Raw genomic sequence first — 13,572 nt, 5'->3', positions numbered from 1 at the left:
ACATTGATTCACACAGATCGTTAATAAATAACAAGAACAATAATGGACCTAGATTAGAACCTTGTGGAACCCCTGAAGAAGCTCGGTACTTTTCCGATTTGTAACCATTATAAGCAACAAACTGCGTTCTATTTGACAAGTAAGACCTCATAAAAGTCACGGCATCCTCAGAAAGACCAAAGAGACATAATTTAGAAAGTAATACGCCGTGGTGAATTCTATCGAACGCCCTCGTAAAGTCAGTATATATGACGTCAACTTGACTTCTATTATCTAGGGCCGCTGAGATATATTGTGTGACAATTAATAAGTTTGTCACAGTGGACCGATTGGAGACAAAACCATGTTGATATTGAGACAGCTGATTACGAGTGCGTGAATAAATACGATTATACAAAACTATTTCAAAAACTTAATAAAGCTATATTTAGCAATAAAACTTAATAAAGCATTCGATAAAATACGACATGAAAAATTACTGAATGTCCTGAAATCAAAGAAGATTTACTATCAAAAGATCAAAATCAGAATAGAAAAGGCTAGAGTAAATTTCAACAAAGGGATTTAAAATTGGAACTAAGAGTTAGGTTGGCGAGGTGCTATGTTTTTTCGACTTTGTTTTATGGAATGGAATCTTGGACCTTGAAGGCGGCATCAATGAAAAAACTGGAATCATTTGAGCTGTGGGTGTGTAGAAGAATTCTGAAAATATCGTGGACAGAACACGTCACAAACAAAAGAGGTTCTGAGAAGGATGAATAAAGAAATAGAAATTTTAAATACAATTAAAACAAGTAAATTGGAATATCTCAGACATATTACACGTGGAGAGAAATACACCTTGGTCCAACTGATCATGCAGGGAAAGATCCAAGGAAAGAGAGAAGCTGGAAGAAGAGTAGAATGTAATGGCTGCACAACCTGAGAGAATGGTACGGATGTACATCAAATGAACATTATCAGAGCAGCCGTCTCAAAAGTCTGAATAGCTACGATGATTACCGACCTCCGCCGCAGAGATGGCACTTGAAGAAGAAGAAGATTCCATTGTTTCATCAATTTTATTTTAATTTCTTCATTTCTTATATAGTCCAATAAAGAAACTCTACATGACCTTTATAAAAAGGTCATTACAAAAACTTAATATCACAACTATTTTAAAGGTCTAAGGCACCGAAATGAGCATATAGAATGTGGATTACTGCAAATAATACAACGAGGTGGATGACCAAAAATAAAGTATTGGTTAGTTATCAGCCAAGGCTGAATACTTTTAGGATATATTTCATACTTATATTACGTGACATAGTTAAAATGTTTGTTGTTTGTCATAGGGTATGATATGCAAATAAGATTCATATGTAGCAATGATGATTACTTGGTAAAAGATATCATTATAATACTTACTTAAATAAATCAGCTAGACTTAAAAGGCACTTATCCTTTCTAGAATTTTTCGATATGAGCTTGCCGTCAAAATATAAAAGTACTCCAAGAAAATGAGAATGGAGATAGTCCTGAATTGAACTACCTTTGTTTTCGTAGTCTTCGTTGGATAATAATCGCAAAGCGAGCAAAACTCTGCTGTTATTCTCGTGAAAGTTTAAGAGTAGTTCGTTAAGGATAATCTGAAAAATACGATATTAACCCACATTTTACTAAAACTATTTTTTTTTAAATTATTATCTTTACTTAAAAGAAAAATAAGGAAATGTGTCTTATTTAATGACAAAAAATACTAAAATAATTTTTACATTAGCTGACAAAATATGTCATGTTCCTTTAAAAGGACAGCAGTAAGAAGCAGTATATATTAGAAAGTAAAGCTTTATTAATACAAAAATAATTACAAAGTATGGAAATCCTTAAAACATTGTTTAGGGTGTAATGATATTTTACATTTTTCGCATAAAAATTGAAACTTTTTCTTACAAAGTTCGCAACGAGATTGTTTTTCTTGATAAACAATTAAATGGTTCATACCATCATATCTTGAATGTAAGACCGAGTTGGGATTGCGTCTTGTTGGGAAGCGTTTGGTATCTTTTTTGTAGGTTTCCAGAAGGTTGCAAACTATTTGCCTTCTAAATTCAAGCTGATCAAGGCTTCCTCCGTCTTTTCGGTCTAATTGGCACGCGTTTTGAATAGCCATGCCAATTCCATGTACTATTAGTGGAAAGTACCATTTTTTCCTCTTATAGAGATCTGGGTCTCTCTCTCTATAATGTTTTGGTCACAGCGGTCTACGCCATCCATAAAAGAATTGTATTGCTTTACCATATTTGGTTGAGAAACAAAATGTGTCTCTTCTCCTTATGGGAAAACCGTTTGACTAGATGATGTGGTTTTACTGAACAAAAGTTAGATGCAAGTGTAACGACACTATTGTCGTGCCACTGACAAACCACAATTCCTGTGTTTTGATCTAATCTGTAATCGTAAGTTCCCCTTACCTTTTTTTTATAGCTGTTGGAGCGAATAGAGGGCATTTTAGTGTTCTACTGTCCCTTATTGTACCTGTACCGAAAATACCTCTAGTTTTTAACTCATTTCGTAGAAGCATGGATGAGAAGAAGTTATCAAAAAAAAAAAGGTGGAATCTCTTTTTTGACCAGCGTGATTGAAGCACATCTGTATAAGACAAAAAAACCGACGAACCAAGACCCAAGTTTTTGTATGAGGCTGGTATTTGCACTGAGTTGCCTTGATATGGCACAAACCATACAATATAACCTAGACGGAGAGTACCCATCCAAAGCTTATAAACCTAACGAATGTGTTTGTTATAACCCATTATGAATAATAAGCAAAAACTAATAATACCAAATCAAAAATGTAAGGTTAGAAATTTAGATGTGATCTTTAACGCCAACGCCAACCGAAAGTTTATAAATGCAGTATATGATAGCCAGCGCCAAGGTCAACGGCGAACGAGAGCGCTAACGCCAATGTAAAGTTTATAAATCAGCCTTTAGTCCATTATGATCCAACTCTAGAATTAAATTTGATGTTTGATAGTTCAAACTATGGGGCCGGAGCTGTTCTGTCGCATAACTTTAAAGATGGTAGTAAAAAACCAATATATTTTGCTAGTAGGATGTCTAATGATGCCGAAAAGGCATATTCGACTTTAGATCAAGAAGCAACGAATGAGTGATCGATGCAGAAGTGATAGTAGCTACTGTCGATGCACTACCGACGGCTTTACGTGCCCTTCGAAGCACAGTGAACGGCTCGTATCATTTTTAGAAATGAAAATGTCGTTGTTGGTGCCGAAATGATCAATGTAGTGATCAATTAGTGTTTAACCCGGAAGCGTGGTGAAGTTAATATTTAAAACAAAACTTACTCTAAAATTCCTTTTCCGCAAGGAAATCCCGCTGGCATTGGTAGATTTCTCCAAGAACATCATACACTTTTTGAGATCTTCCTTTGGAATGTCTTCTAAAAACACGTGAATAAAAATATAGCCGTATCTTGAAGACAATGCTTCGGCCAAATCCATTTCCATCATGGCAGCCATTTCTTGTATCAGCCTCGAAACAGAAGGAATTTTGACAGTTTTAGAAACGAAAAACGGAAGCAAATAATTACTTTCTTGGTGGACAAAATCTTTGGATCCGTAAAATCCAAACATCAACGATACTTTCTCCAACGACGTGGACAGATTGTAGTTGATTAATGCTTGGTTAATACAACACAAGTGTGATATGACTTCACATATTTCTCTTTTATTTTGACTGTAGATAGTAGTCGTACTTGTGTCATTCTTCTCCGCCAGTTTGAAGCATTTGTTCACTGCTATTAACGAATATTTCGAAGTTGGGATCATGATGAGATAAAGTAAAATTTTCAAACTTTCCAAAGTAACATAATCGGATTTTATAACTGTAATCGACTCAATTGTACTTAACAAAGTATCTTGTAACTCAAAGCTGGAGAATTTAAGAGAATCCTTGGTAAAATTTAAAAGTTTGGCAAAAGTTAGTTTTAAGATTTCCTTTTTTATGTCTTCGGAGAGAATGGGGTTTTCCTGAAACAAATTAATAAAGAAAATTTATATTATTAATGCTAATTAGTATTATACTGAATACAGTAAAATTTTCTGCATAACCATTAGTGAACTAGTAATATTATCGTAATTTCGAAATCATTATTAGTTGTTGTCGCAGCAAGAGTGGACCTATGAAATCATCCAATCATCCACTCTGCTGTACGCTCTGCCTAGGGGCTTCATGTATAACTTATGAAGTACCCCTAAGCATTTATCTAATTTATTTTCTGGATGTTGGTAAGTCTTGATAAAGACTGTGTGTAATATGTGATATCGCATCGTGTATTGTAATAAAACAACTCGTTGAGGTGAAGAAGACTAGCTACAGAGTCTAGAATTACGGTAGAACGTAGCAGAGCCCCGACCGGCGACCCCCTAGAGCGTACTATGCTCTAGGTAAGGCTGTGGTCTATAGACTCATCCTCACACGAAGATTGTGCGATTATTTATACACAATCTCCGAGTCGAGGTAGGCGGGGCGCTACGCATCAAGTGCGTGCTATTGGTCGACAGACTAAGACACTTGATGACATAGTAACCTCTCTCCGGAACCATTGGAACCAAATCCAATCTCACAGTCCAGTATCGTGGAAAAATTTCTCTGAGTTTTTAAAGTTGATCTTTGGCACTAATTATTTAGTATTCAATGACAAATTGTATCGTTAAATGTTTGGAACACCTATGGTATCTTCGATTACTCCCATTATCAGTGTTTAACAGCTTTGATTCACACCTCCAATTTACATGTGAATTTGAGGTTGAAAATAGCATCCCCTTTTTACTATCTGGTACAGAAAAGGAATGGCTACCAAATGTTTCTTAAATTACCACTTTTCACACCCAACCAGATATAAACATAACCTCGTACAAGCGATAAGTCTTAGAGTTCATATGTTGACACATGCGCTGTATAAAGATCAATCTCTTAATCTATTAAAGATAACTCTTATCCCATTTATATCATCAACAAATATCTATTTTTCAAAAGCTATAGTCATTATATTGCAGAAGTACCCAACGGTGTAAATTAGCGTCCATTTCTAACAACATACAGATTAACAACTCTCTGTTCAACCCAGAACTAGCCACAAAATATGCTCTCTCCCGTATTTTCCACAAATCACAAATACACTTATCAAACTCTTCAATAACTTATCAGTTAAAATAGCTTTACAAAGCACAGGAACTGAAAGAAAGTTGTTTTTGAAAGCCAAAATTCCATTGACCTCTTTAGAACATACTAATGTTGTCTATCATTTGAATACTATGCACACAGCAACTCCTGCTATATTGGCCAGACCAGCCCCTTTCTTCAAAGTCGACTAACGTCTCACAAAACGGACATTAGGACTTCTAAACACGCTTGTGCCCTTGCACAACATACCATTCACAAGAAAACATCAAATTGACTTCACAAACGTCAAAATATTTTGGAAACAACAAAATTATCATAAGAGATCCCTCCTAGACATGTGCCAAATTCTAAAACATCCAACAGCTTTGAATAAAAGAACTGATATTGAAAATTTGAGATATATATATCACTCTCTCATCATACACAACAAATAATAACCACTTCATATCCCATATTTCTTTGTAAACAAATAGTCAAAAATTAATCTAGCATACAAAACCTTTCATATCAAACGAATTATTCCACGAATCCCATATATTCTAATTTTAATACACTTCAACAATCGCTCAACCTCACTGACCGCCCACGAAGGAACGAATTGGACCCGCGCATTGCACGATGTTCTCCTTCACCAACGCAAAAATTTGCAAATGTAAATACTTAGTGTCGTTTTGTCTATGTATAAACTCAAACAACATGTTCAATGAAGCCTTCCGTTAAATTTAAATCACTAGACAATAAGTAATGGAACAGTACAGTAGTGCTCGTTTGTTTTAATGTTAAATAACTCTACAGTTTATATAACAAATTAAAAAAACCTACAAATTCAAGTATTAATCTACCGTTTTTGGTGTTTACTTGTAAACTTACACTATTATTTTTTGTAGTTGAATGATGAGTGATGATTTAAAAAAAAACTATAAAGCGAAACATATTCAATTAAATCAATCAAGTAACAGAGTTCTTTTATTTACCAACATAAATGACTGAATACATTGTGTAAGCGACTAACAAACCAAAAGAAAGAATTATTCCAAGGCCCACTATAATTACTATTTTTTTTTCAATTTCTCTGTATAATGGTTTTTAAATTTGTAATAAAATGATAAAACAAAAAAATCTCTTACCTTACAAAACTTGACAGTTTGTCCAAAAATTTGTGCAAATTGTTTCCTTATTTCCTTGTTCTTGTCTGAAGCGAGCTCAATCCACTTCTGAACTATGTTTACTGAGTGAAACTGTAACACATGACTCGAAAAGTATGGCAAGGTATGGAGAGCAGCCATTTTTATTTCATCGGAAGGCTCCGACAATAAAAATAATACATGTTTCAAGTTGAATGAAACTGATGTTTGTTCAATCTGGATCTTTGGACAGCTTGTGTATACTGCATTTTTTCCAAATTTTCTTTCTACGAGTTCTTGTGTGGACATATTTTTATTCTCTTGTAAGTTACATTTTTGACACAAAATTTCAAACTGCAAAGAATTTTTATTCATCCATACAACTTTTGTGTAATCATAGCTTACTGTACACAAGATATTTGGCAAAATTGTTAAGATTGTTTCTAAAACTTTGTGGTTTTTTGAAGCAAAAGCTGGATTTAATATTTGTGAGATTATTTTATCTGGTTCTTGAAATAGCATAAGAATGTGTGGAATATTTTCAACAATCTAAAACAGTTATATCAGTATTAATTACTGTTACAGATTAACAGAAGCTCAATTATTTATTTAGATATTAAGCAGAAGATTTAAATATAGCAAGAAAGTAATCATTATTCGATAAGTTTAATAATTGTCTTACAATAATTAATAATGATCATTAAGATCATTAACAATACATAATGATACACATAAACTATTTTTAAGCAATACCTGCCTTGCTAAATCATTCTATAACATATGACGCACAAATTGTATTTCCAAAAAACTCTTTTTTTTTATTTTCTGAAAGTTCAAATAATCAATATTGTTCTTAAAGTTTGTATTTACTATTTTATTTTGATAAAAGCAAATTGTTTGGGATATTTTAAATAAGCAGTGAGGATAACCTAATCCTGTGATCATGATGAGGTGATTATTAAGAAGGATATAATGGAAATAAGTTTTCACTGTTTGTAGTGGCACCTTACAATACGTTTTGGCCACTGTGTACAGTACTACATTGACAATTACCCTACTAGTCATATTTGGTATGCTCCTCTTCATGTTTTGCACTTTTAACTGTACTACAGTTGAAGCTGAAGAACAACAAGGTTTTACAAGAGGGCGGTCTATAACAGATGCAGTATTCATAATAAAACAAATAAAAGAAAAAGCTATAGAGTTTGGCATGCCAGCGTATATTTGCTTCATTGATCTGACGAAGGCGTTTCACAGGGTTCGCCTGGGAGACAGTCTAAATATATTAATAGAAAATAACAAACACCGACCAACATAACAAAGATAGTCAATAACCTAAATAACGATGTAACCAAAGTTAGAGCAGGAGACCAATTCACTGAAAATATTCCAACACCGGGAGGAATTAGACAAGGCGACAGTTTAAGCCCCTTCTTGTTTAACCTACTCATGGGCAAAATTATAAACAAAGTAACATCTCTCAATCTCGGATACAGAATGGGCAACAAAAGAATTGGTATGGTGTGTTACGCAGATGATGCAGCAATTATTGCCAAATTAGAAGATGATCTTCAGAGACAGCTCTTTCAAATAAGCCGCCAACTAAATATGACCATTTCTACCAACAAAACTAAATGTATGACAATAGCAAAAGATCCGCTCAGATGTAAGTTAGTGGTTGAGAACAACCCCATAGAACAGGTGATGCAATTCAGATATCTGGGCATAGATATATCAAGCACACACGACCCAGTAAAGGACCTAAGGAGTCAGATCGACAAAGCATCCGCATGTCGGGATGTCTGCAGGAGATAGTCTGGTCAAATCCGTAAATGCGCACAGATAGTAAAATTAGAATCTACAAGACTTGCATACGACTGATCATGAAATATGGCATAGAAGTGCGCGAAGATACCAACAAAACGAAACAGATGCTAAGGGTTGCCGAAATGAAAACCCTAAGAACAATAGTGGGCAAAAAAGAGACAGGGTGAGAAATACATACGTCAGAGAGCAGTGCAAAATTCAAGATATTGTAAAATGGGGAAGGCAGCATAAGAGGATGTGGTACAATCATGTAAGACGAATATATGAGAATAGACACGGTTCAAGACACATGGCATAGAAGTGCGCGAAGATACCAACAAAATGAAACAGATGCTAAGGGTTGCCGAAATGAAAACCCTAAGAACAACAGTGGGCAAAAAAGAGACAGGGTGAGAAATACAAACTTCAGAGAGGAGTGCAAAATTCAAGATATTGTAAGATGGGGAAGACAGCGTAAGAGGATGTGGTCCAATCATGGATGAGAATAGACTCCCAAAAATTGCCCTAGAAAACAACCCGCCCGGTTCAAGACCTCCCGGAAGACCACCTAAAAGATGGAGGGGTAGTTGTCAATCTACCTCCTAGGAAATTAACCAGAGGCAGCTTCAGAATTAAACAGATCGAAAGATCTCCAAGAAGCAAAAGAAAAAGAACTGTACTACAAGACAATACAAATATTTAACGAAGTCTGTCATAACAAAGCCTTATCACACAAGAAACATGAAAACAGAAACTTCAAAAAGTGAATGAGTTATGAAAAATTATAACTTGTATATTAAGACCCACATATTGACAAAAGGGAAGACAAATCAATTAAAAGTGATAACAGATTGGAGGTACAAGTTTTTAATGAGTGATGTTTACATCAGTAATCTAGTCAGTGAAACCCTTGAATTTTATTTAATTTTATGGAGTTATAGAAGAAATAAAACTTTTTATTAAGAATGAATATGAATAAATGAATATTCGCTAAAAATAAAAAAAGTTTCTTCTCTTGGGCACCCCATCTGCAGACAAGCTGTATATACATGAGGGAAAAAATCATAGATTTATTTGGAATACTTATGTAAATTTTAATGTACTGTTTAAATATACTTACAAAAACAATATCTTCATCATTGCCAGATTCCATAACACCTTTAGCAATCTTTAAATACAAATTCTCAATTTCAGCTAATTGATCATCACTGGTTATTACTAGATTGCTTGTTAAAATAAGAAACAGTTTATTGAGAACTTTAAGAGCCACATTTCTTGGTGTATTTTGAGTCCACAAATATTTGTAAAAAGATCTGACAACCATTTTGAGGTCACCAGTATCATTCTTTGAGGTAAAATTGATGGGAAATTGGTTTTCATTTTTATACACAAACGATTTTAATAGTTGGAAAGTGATAATGTGAAAATATAGACTTATGTTTTTGGTACCTGTTAACAATGCACAATGGACCATAAAATTAAATGCTTGTTCTAAAGACTTACTAGTTTTGTCACATCGATTAACATGATCTAAATATTTTTTTATAAAATTTATTAATAGATCAATTTCATCAAAATAGCATAGTGTAGTTTTGCTTCTCTGATGTTTGCTTAAATTTATAGGCAATAAACTGTTTTTCATATTTTTAAAGAAGTTCATACAGTTGATAATGGCACAATTGGAGAGACAACTAATTTGTTTTAATAAAGCCATTGTTTTCTTATGAACCATGTACCATGTTTTATTAGTACTCTCTAAATATAGTTTAATCTCCCCTGAAAACAGTTCCATTTCTTCAATATCTTGACTTAATTTTCGTTTAAAACTATACATTAGGGTAGTATTTAAAAATGTTAATTTCTCTATATTTTCTGTATCATCCCTATTAAATTCTGTTATATTTTCAACTACCAATAACTGAATATCTGAAGAGAGTGTAAAGCTAGTATTTTGTATGGTAATACTAAATAAAAATTTACAAATTTGTGGAATATTTTTAAACAATTTTTTTACTCTCTTTTTACTATTTAAGTATGATTGAAGGGATTTTTCCAATCTCTCCATCAGTTTGGTTTCCAAAGTATGAGAATTATAAGTTTTATGTACAAATTGTTCAAATAAATTTGAAAATATAAGAAATTTGGGTGTTATTTCTGAATTGTACAAAACATCTGAATCTGTTTCTGCTAGATCTATAAAAATTTCTATAACTTGCAACTGTAATTCTTCATCACATTCCGATAACAAAAACAAGAGATTATCAAGTATTTCACCAGTACTCTGGTCAAAGCTATAGCAAGTAAAATTTTCCTCAAGTATATAGTTTATAAGTTTCATCAATTTTAATAATATAGAAGTACACTTAGCCTGTGACTGAATTTCCATAAACACTTGATTTAAATTGAGTTCTTGATTTAAGTCATCTACATTTTGTGGTATAAACACTTCCAATATGACTTTGTCTTTAGAATTTTTACAATAGTCAACTAAAAGATTTAATATTTTCTTATACTCTTTAGACAATTCATCAAAAACATGCAACTGAGTGTTAGACAACTGGTCCAAAATACACAACTGTATATCAATAATGGTATCGTGGACTTTACAAAACTTGTCATATCCCAATAAGTAAAAAAATTGACCCAACAGCCAAATTGTAAATCCCTTATACTTTTTTTGGATTTCTTGATATTGTTCAAAAGTTACATTTACTTCTTTCGCACAAATAAACAATATATTGGAATATTCTTTGGACTGAATTATTGAAGCTAGTCTTCTAATACTTGGTTCCCAACATTCTGCTTTTATTATTGCTGGAATGGTTTCATTAAACATTTTCCACATGGAAAATGCCGGTATTGTCTCCTCTAGTGTAGTCATTTTGTACTGTCAACTTAAAATAAACTAAAAATATGAAATGTTTTATGTAAATTTTCCTATCTACATTAATTATATATTAAATCAATAACATATTAAAATTTCCGTCTTAAGTATAACATTTTTTAACTTGCTAACACTTGTTTATGTATGTTTTGACAGTTAAAATTGGTTAAAATTTTCAAAATACTGGACTGGCCTTCAATCATTATTCATCCCCAGACTTCGAATTCAAACTAAAATTTTATCGTTTTTAAACAAATTTTTTTGTTTTTGAACTTGGATTTGTAGAAAATATACATTTTTGTAACTACTTCAAGTTAGCCAAAAAGGAGATAAAAAATATTCAATAATTTAACAAATAGAAAATTGGACAAATATTTGGCATTTAAAACTGACATGAACAATGAAAATGAACATAAACATAACCTCGAATAACAAATTTATTTTATTATAAGAATATATGTCTGGAAAAACAATTTTTACGTTAATAATTATTTCCAAAGAAAATGTCTAAAAGAAGTTGCCCCTTTGATGAGACTGGTCAATATGTAAAAAAGCAAACAATTAATCAATGTAAGTCTAGAGGTATTCGTTCAACTGCATCCGAAAAAACGCTACAGCTCCTGTTCAAGGGATCTTCCAAACAGTTTATACCATTAACAGAACCACTTAAAGACTCTACTACATGTATACAATGTTCTACTCTTAACGGTATCAAAAGTAAATGTGCTTATTGTGATAATTCAGTATGTTTAAGTTGTATAATTCTTTGCAATAACTGTGATAAAGAATTTTGTAAAAATTGTTCATTTCCTAATTATGCAGATAATTCGCACTCATGTTATTCTTGTTATTAATTTTGAAATTACCAAGTGATACAAATATAAAAAGATATTGATTTAATCAGTGTAAGGTGTATAATAATTATGTAAATTAAATATATTAAAAATATTTCTATTTAAGTATGCTGGTTTTATTTATTTATTCTATTGCACTATATTGAGTTTTTATAGATAAAATCTATTAAAATTGTTGAGGATAAATGCCACAAAAATGTTGAACATAGACCTTTAACAATTGACACTTAATTTTTGTCTGTTTCAATACAGTTCTTATCATTTGTTTTAGGACTTGCTGCTAAGATATCAGTTAATTGTATTTACATGCCCCTATCTAGTTGTACTTCTAAACGCTGAATATAACAGCTCACAATGTGAAGATATTATTGTCATTAAGAGCTATATTACCATACAGTATCATAAATATCTGCGTAAAGGTCACTCAATTTTATCAGCATATCATTATGTGTAAACATATAAACATTATTTTTTCAGCATATCGTTATATAGGTAATTATTGTTCTGAAGCTATTTTCTTGTGCAATTTTAATGGGAATAAGCCACAATTGAAGGTTAAAGTAAGTTTATTGATGTTTCAATTTCCACCTAGGAAATCGTTATCAAAATTCAAAACTTATTTTATTTACACCCTTTTTTGAAGCTCTTCTCCATTGTTGAGCATTCCTGCCACCATTTTGATATCTTCTGGTCTCTTGTTATTTTTGAGACCCTTTAATATATTCCTAATCTCTTTTTTGCTAGGTAGGTAGATACTTCTATTATTATGTCATTTTCTTGTGTAAGTGGATTTTCGACTTCCCGTGTATTTTGTCAGTTCACTAGTTCCCTGAACTGTCTTACCTATTTATCCATAATTGATTAGCGTTTGAACTTCTTTTTTATGTAGGAAGTAGGTATTCAAATTCTGATATCCATTTTCAGTCTTTTCTATTCGAAATCTAACATATAACTCAGCATCTTCCGATGCACAAGTCTGATGTTAGTCAAGAACTCAGGTATCTAAACTTGTTCAGAGAGGGATGAGTGGGCTCCGGTAAAAAGTAAAGAGCGGGCTCCGGCAAAAAGAGTAAAAAAACGGGAATTAACATTTAAAAATATAAAATTATTAAATAGTGAATATATTTATATTAGTAAAAATGCCAGATCATGCTCAATACACAAAGTTGCTAGGCCAGTTAACCGATCCAGCTTTATTGTAGATCTTATAGGCAAGTGTTAATTAAAAGCATTATGCACAGACCGCCCCGGTAAAAAAAACGGGCTCGACAAAAAAAAAACGGGGGATAAAAAGTGAAAAGAAAAAATACGGGAAACATTACATACATCGCCGGACCCCGGTAAAATTTAACGGCTCTACCGCCCTCTCGTCGGACCTGGTTAATATTATTATGTCTGCTGATGGATTGATTATTTCTCTTACTAATAACCATTATCTTCGTTTTAGTATTATCTATTTTAAGGCAATATTGGTTTTTTGACCACTGTCTGTCTATAGGTTGTTAAATTAAAAATTTAATTTTATGTTTTGAGAAAATAATTTATTATGCAAGTTTGAGCGCTTTCGCCATCTATTCGTTAAATAGTAGACGAGTGGAACCAGAAAAGGAAACCGTAAAGAGCAGATTATCTTATCTTTCAAACAATTACGGATCTCCTCGCGTTTCTGTGACCCTAATAACAAACGTTGAAGTCGGTAATAGAAACGCGAGCTC

The 13,572-nt window shown here is 32.6% G+C and overlaps 1 protein-coding gene across 1 annotated transcript in view; it reads right to left on the bottom strand.

Annotated features, from left to right (window-relative positions):
• The window catches only part of mei-41 (ATR serine/threonine kinase meiotic 41), a 36,419-nt gene extending 25,267 nt beyond the window's left edge, over window positions 1-11,152 (bottom strand). Inside the window, exons 1-4 of the mRNA XM_072522246.1 lie at window positions 9,240-11,152; window positions 6,317-6,862; window positions 3,350-4,033; window positions 1,408-1,628 (exon numbers count right to left, since the gene is read on the bottom strand). Of these exons, the coding sequence (XP_072378347.1) occupies window positions 1,408-1,628; window positions 3,350-4,033; window positions 6,317-6,862; window positions 9,240-11,000 (3,212 nt within the window). The 5' untranslated portion in view covers window positions 11,001-11,152. The remainder of the gene's footprint in view (window positions 1-1,407; window positions 1,629-3,349; window positions 4,034-6,316; window positions 6,863-9,239) is intronic.
• Between the last annotated feature and the right edge of the window lie 2,420 nt (window positions 11,153-13,572).

Source organism: Diabrotica undecimpunctata, chromosome 2, assembly GCF_040954645.1.
Source record: "Diabrotica undecimpunctata isolate CICGRU chromosome 2, icDiaUnde3, whole genome shotgun sequence".
NCBI classification, from domain to species: Eukaryota; Metazoa; Arthropoda; class Insecta; order Coleoptera; family Chrysomelidae; genus Diabrotica; species Diabrotica undecimpunctata.
Note: the sequence above shows the minus strand (reverse complement) of the source record. Positions and strands in the feature narration are given on the sequence as shown.